General features: G+C 35.0%; 1 protein-coding gene across 1 annotated transcript; it reads left to right on the top strand.

Moving 5' to 3' along the window:
* Nucleotides 1-2,743: 2,743 nt before the first annotated feature.
* On the top strand, nt 2,744-3,225 carry LOC118756086 (the record flags this gene model as incomplete). The annotated part of the gene is given in 1 exon segment (XM_036490877.1): nt 2,744-3,225. A coding segment is annotated over 1 exon segment (108 nt), but the record flags the coding sequence as incomplete, so codon positions are not given.
* Nucleotides 3,226-6,772: the final 3,547 nt, after the last annotated feature.

Below are 6,772 nucleotides of genomic sequence, written 5' to 3'. Positions count from 1 at the left end.
TTTTTTTAATAAATAATTTGCGCGGTTGACCGAAATGGAAACAAACAATAATTATAATTTATTATAACAATAATACGAAATTAAAACGGGCTGTATAAAGAAAACCAGCCTATTGTCACTTCACTTTCCAATGGTGCTGATTGCTGCAAGAATTATTTAGCGATTTAGAGCATAATCAACACAATATATGCACATAAATATGTATTATTTCACAGATCTCAGGGTCAGCTTAGAAATACGTTACCAAAATTATATAAAATTTAAGTAGGAATTATTTTTATTTATAACGTAAAAGCGCTATCTGACCCAATCTGATAAGTATATTTCCCCTAAAGTTAACCCATTTTATTTAATTTGTCTCTCGTGAAAATATATATTTTATTTATAATTTTCAGATATGTACATATATTTTAAATTTTTGCTTTAATTTTTGTCTCCTTTTAATATTTAATTAGATACCTTAAGATTAAAATAAGCTTAAAACGAAACAGCACAGCAACCCTTTTCTGTTCATCTTGAGAACACAAAACCCTCTTTTGTTAAAATTCGGCGCTGCACAAAATCCTGGCTTTTATATTTTCCAACAAAATACCACTTCGCAACCCTGGATTTTCACGAAGCGTTTCATTCGGGTCGTAGTTTGGCTACTTCGGGCCATTCGGTGTTGTATGCTATATTGGCTGCCATATTGTTCACACTGTCATCGCCATATTGAACACCCTGTCAACTATCTGTCAACTCTAAGATATCTCACTTGTATTATTCCACAATGTACACAATGTAACCAGTAAACAACCTTCGGTGAATTTGGCGACTGCCTTCCTCAGGGATGAATATGCTAGGGATGAAATTATTGGTACATACGCCTTCCAAGCACGCAGGGTTGCTTTTATGAAACAAAAATAATTAACTCCAAATAGTTTCAAAAAGTATAGTGTAAAACGAAATTTATTGAATAATTCCACATAAAATGGTATACATAAAAGACTCATTTTCTAAACGATTTGAATAAAACCCATTTCATAACCTTTTTTGTGCAAACGGCATTTGCGAATTGATAGAAAAGTACTACGGATGGTAAATTTTTGTTAACTATGAGGTGAATGAAAATTTTCAACCCGGCCTGACGGTTTTGAAGAGTTTTTTTGTTCTAATTTTATTACTAAGGCGTATAATAAATGCATGGCTTTTAGTTCTGGAAGAATAAATGTCAGCAAAGACAAGTCTTTTGTATAATTTCTGATTTTAATTGCTCAACTTCTTTTGCCCCAGAGCAACTGTCAAAAATTTTCAGCAGTAAAAAGTTACGAATTGGCACAGCAGAAATGTAAATTTTTCTCGCCATAATAAAAAGTTTTTTCAACATGGGCTTTTCTACTAATTGACATGAAATTACTATCTCAACGTTCGGAGGGCCTTGGCCAATTAATAAAAAAGAGAAAATTTGGAAAGACCAAACAAAAATTTCGAGATTTCTCGTTGTGAATACGAATGCCATAGTTTTTAACTAGCTCATTGGACTACGCAAAATTTTGACAGCTTGTATACACATAAAGTTGTTGGCGGTAATAAAGAGTCAAAATCAAAATGGAGAAAAGAACAAAAAGCGTACGTTAGTTGTTAGTTATAAAAGAAATCCAATTTATTTGCGAATATTTGTTTATTCTATTTATTGAAAGGCAACCACGCGGAAAAGCTTGTGTTAATATATTGATAACAAAACCTGGCAGCTCGCACGTTGTCTAAATTCTCAAGTAACATAAAGTCCACAAAAGAATAAATTGCTTGTATTACCATCAATACGCCATGTATAAATTTTAACAATACACAAAAATAGAGATTTCGCACGAGCGTTTGTTTGGGTTTTCAACACCATTTATAATTTTCTTTTAATAAAATCACGATTTGTCAAATGCTTAAATTTATTTATCTAATAATAATGCAGCACACAACCCTGAAATCTAAGAAAAAGTCTCAGGAAGGCCATTAAATAGCAGCACACAGCCAGACGTTTTAGCGTGAACGAGCAACAAACATACTCACTCACAAACTTTCACATTTATTATATTAGTACATAGGATTAGTGGAATTTAACTTAAATAAATCAACCTGTTGAAATAATGTAATGAATGATGTGTAAAATTCGCGCGAATTTTACACATCATTCATTACATTATTTCGATATATTTTTTCGACATTTTTCCTTTCGACAATTTTTTTCTCGACATTCTTGATTTTCTAACAATTTTTTTCGACATTTTTTTTTCGGTGTTTTTAGTTTTGACAATTTAAATTTCGACGTATCGTACCAGACCCAACAAAAACCTTATTCAATAGTAAATTTCAAATATTTTAAACATATTTTGAGTAGGAACTTATATCTTTTTTACCATCTGTAAAACTGACGAAGTGGCAACCATCTAAAAAAGGAGAAATCAGCTGACACGGAAAAATCTATATTCCGCAGATTTCTGCGCTACGTTCTACAACTACAGAAAAATTCTGCGGTGTTGAGTTTTCATTTACATGGCGCTTTGGTAAGATAGATCGTGTCAGCTGACTCGGGTTTACGTACCGGTAGGTTTACGCTCTTGATAATTACAGCTTAAGAGTGTCTCGTTGGGCCATGCTCCTCGAGGATTTCGACTACGCGATAGAACACCGATCAGGCGCGAAGATGAGACACGTTGATGCCCTAAGCAGTCTCCTGCCTTATTTTGGAAGACAGCCTGACTACGACCAGCTCAGAAAAGCGACGAGTGGATAAAGGCAGTGTGCAAAGTTTTGGAACGGGAGGAGTGCGAGGACTTTTACGTGAAGCACGGCATACTACATAAGGATCCCGTTAAGGAGCTGATCGTCGCTCCGTCGCTCATGGAAGGTGAAATCCTCAAAATCGCGCATAACCAGGGACACTTTTCCGCCAAGAAAACACAAGAAGCCGTTGAGAAGAACTTTTACATACCCCAACTAAGCGCAAAGGCAGCGAGGATAGTGAAGAGATGTATCAGTTGCATCGTGACCGAGGCTTAGCGTGGTAAGCAAGAGGGCTTCCTAAACCCAATTAACAAAGAAGATCGGCCGCTGGGGACGTACCACATCGACCACGTAGGTCCGATGGAAGCGACCAAAAAAGCATACAATTACATCTTAGTCGTCGTGGATGCATTTTCCAAGTTTGTGTGGCTATATCCCACCAAAAGCACTGGAGCAGAAGCTGTCTTGCATTTTTTTCGACCTTATTCATTTCGAAAGCATACGATTTCGACATTTTGCGTTTCGGTTAAACATTATTTCGAGATTTAAAAAATTTTTAAATTTCGACATTTCTCTTTCGACATTTTTATTTTCGACTTATCGTACGGATCCCATACGTTCTGCGTTCTCGACTAATTTCAGCTTTAGGGCAGTTTACTCAATATGTGGTTAACACTAATCTCCGTTTAAACATCATAATCGACGTGTTCGGCTCCATGCATATAACATAGAGTCGGTAACGTCGATAACGATGTTTTACCGGAGATTAGTGTTAACCAGACATTGAGTACACAATCATTGTGTACAAATACAAGTGAGATATCTTAGCAATAGACGTCATCCTGGGCCACAGCTGCGATCATCTGTTTTTTAGAGTTGCTTATTTTGGTCTAAAGTGCGCTTTTTTGACCTGAGTTGCATTAAATAGTCTCTTAAAACTTGGTAGTATTAGTTGTTCAAATGGTAACATATATGCCCAAAAACTTGAAAAATATTAGATGATTGCTTTTTAAAAATGCTATTTATAAAATTTGGTTTTGATTGCGACATTAGAAATATTCAGATTATAAAAGTTTTTCACATATGTTTTAAGATTTTAAAGCTTTTAAAATGTACGGTAGAATGCAACAATGTGCTTGAATTTGTTTGCTTCTTCGTCAGCTTATTCGTTTGCAGACTAGAAAAATGGCGAACAGCCATCAAAATACTGATTCAAAATACACACAAATGGGTGCGCGCAGCAAAATTCAGCCCCAATGGTAAGTTCATTTCATCGTGCGGCGACAAGTTAAGAATTTGCGATACATTTTCAGGCGAATGTATGCGAACGTTCACCGGGGGAAGAGGTATGGGACGACAGCTGGCATGGCATCCAGACGGCAATCTGATGGCTTTAGCATTAAGTTGGAACCGCGTTAAGATATTTGACAAAGCTGAAGGCGAGCTAATACAGTGCATTCGTCGCGGAGAATGATGTTGCATTTCACCCAAGTGGAAATTTCTTGGTGACTGGCGGCGATGACGATACAATAGGATTGCATGATTTATTAGAAGGTCGGCCAATTTATACACGGTAGTAGTGCACTTTAGCGGAACCATATAAAACACATTTTTTCCTGTATTCAACAGTTGGCCGTTTGGAAATCTAATTTGCATACATTTGATGCCAATAGCGCGCAACAAACAAGCCAGTTCTCAAAGAGCCCAAATTGATTTTAGTCATGCAACAGCTTCACATAACTCCGCCATAGACACACCAGTTGCTGGAGTACCAAAAAGCTGTGATGACAGTATTTTAATTGATCCACGACAATCGGTGGCATATGGCATGCGTGATGGAAATTTTCTGGTGCTTGATAGCCAATATACTACAAGAGTGAAACGCTACAAGTATAACGCTGTGATAGTATTTTTTCTCAAATTTTCATCTTTTATTTGCAGTTACATTAAGAAGCTCATAGAGGACAGAGCGGTTGGTGAGGAAGGTGTCGAGTTACTGCTGTACTGCAACTGGGAAAATCCGCATTTCGCACGTGCTCCACTCGTATGGAATAGTAGCTTATGTCGAAAGGCTGGTTTTAGTATAATGCGGCATTCGCAGCATACCCTCACTGGCGCCGAGCCGTTGAAGAAATTTTGGATAAATAAACGTGCAAGAAATAGTTCCGATACTAGCACGTCCATATTCTTGTTAAGGGTCATCAAAAAATTCCATGTGTTGTAAATAATAAAGGGAATGCCGGATTATACTAAAGCCAGCTTCCCGACATAAACTACTATTCCATACGAACACAGAAATATAAATGTATCTAAAACTGAATAACTCAAATCAAATTGGATTGCATTTGCATTATATACCTAATATTGGAATCTGTTTTGATCGTAAAAAATACAACTTGCAATCATTTAGATTATAGTTTTGAAAGAAATTGATTGCAATCGTAAATTATGTAAAAAATTGTCAATAACAATCTGCCTAAAATTTCTTTTCCCCATGTAACGGTTATAAAATACGTTAAATCCGCACTATCTGCATTAACAAAAAATATACATTGGAATATTTAAAATAAACCGATTCATATTTATTTTCTAGTACGAATTGTTTCTTAATTGAAAGTATTTAATACTAATATAATGTAGTGGTTAATGTTTTAAAATGAATTCGCAATATGTCCGCAGCTCAGGTTGATTTAAAGAAATCCGTTTAAATTTTTCGAATTACATCTACTTGAATACAGGATAGACAGGGTTGCATACAAATGGTAGTTCCGTAAATATTTAAAATATGTTAGTTCATTCAATATTTGCATCTGGGCCAATAAATAATAACAAATATAGCCGAAAAAAACAAAGTTTCAATTAAAACGAGTTTTTATAACCCCCCATAAAATTCCGATTAATTTTAAATACGAAAATAACGATATTTTTTCATGGAGATTTATTTTTTTAATATACTTTGTTTATACCTACACAAAAACCGGATTAGCAAAAAACCGATTGGACTCAACATATATTTCTTTACAGCATTTATCCCCCTGTCTTTATAGCGCACTCGATAAAGTCTTATTCAAAAGTAAACAAAATTGCTATTTTTAAACGACATTTTTTTAATAAATAATTTGCGCGGTTGACCGAAATGGAAACAAACAATAATTATAATTTATTATAACAATAATACGAAATTAAAACGGGCTGTATAAAGAAAACCAGCCTATTGTCACTTCACTTTCCAATGGTGCTGATTGCTGCAAGAATTATTTAGCGATTTAGAGCATAATCAACACAATATATGCACATAAATATGTATTATTTCACAGATCTCAGGGTCAGCTTAGAAATACGTTACCAAAATTATATAAAATTTAAGTAGGAATTATTTTTATTTATAACGTAAAAGCGCTATCTGACCCAATCTGATAAGTATATTTCCCCTAAAGTTAACCCATTTTATTTAATTTGTCTCTCGTGAAAATATATATTTTATTTATAATTTTCAGATATGTACATATATTTTAAATTTTTGCTTTAATTTTTGTCTCCTTTTAATATTTAATTAGATACCTTAAGATTAAAATAAGCTTAAAACGAAACAGCACAGCAACCCTTTTCTGTTCATCTTGAGAACACAAAACCCTCTTTTGTTAAAATTCGGCGCTGCACAAAATCCTGGCTTTTATATTTTCCAACAAAATACCACTTCGCAACCCTGGATTTTCACGAAGCGTTTCATTCGGGTCGTAGTTTGGCTACTTCGGGCCATTCGGTGTTGTATGCTATATTGGCTGCCATATTGTTCACACTGTCATCGCCATATTGAACACCCTGTCAACTATCTGTCAACTCTAAGATATCTCACTTGTATTATTCCACAATGTACACAATGTAACCAGTAAACAACCTTCGGTGAATTTGGCGACTGCCTTCCTCAGGGATGAATATGCTAGGGATGAAATTATTGGTACATACGCCTTCCAAGCACGCAGGGTTGCTTTTATGAAACAAAAATAATTAACTC

Source organism: Rhagoletis pomonella, unplaced genomic scaffold (genome assembly GCF_013731165.1).
Source record: "Rhagoletis pomonella isolate Grant_MI unplaced genomic scaffold, Rhpom_1.0 Rhpom_scaffold_08725, whole genome shotgun sequence".
Lineage (NCBI taxonomy): Eukaryota > Metazoa > Arthropoda > Insecta > Diptera > Tephritidae > Rhagoletis > Rhagoletis pomonella.
This window is presented reverse-complemented; position numbering and strand designations above follow the sequence as displayed.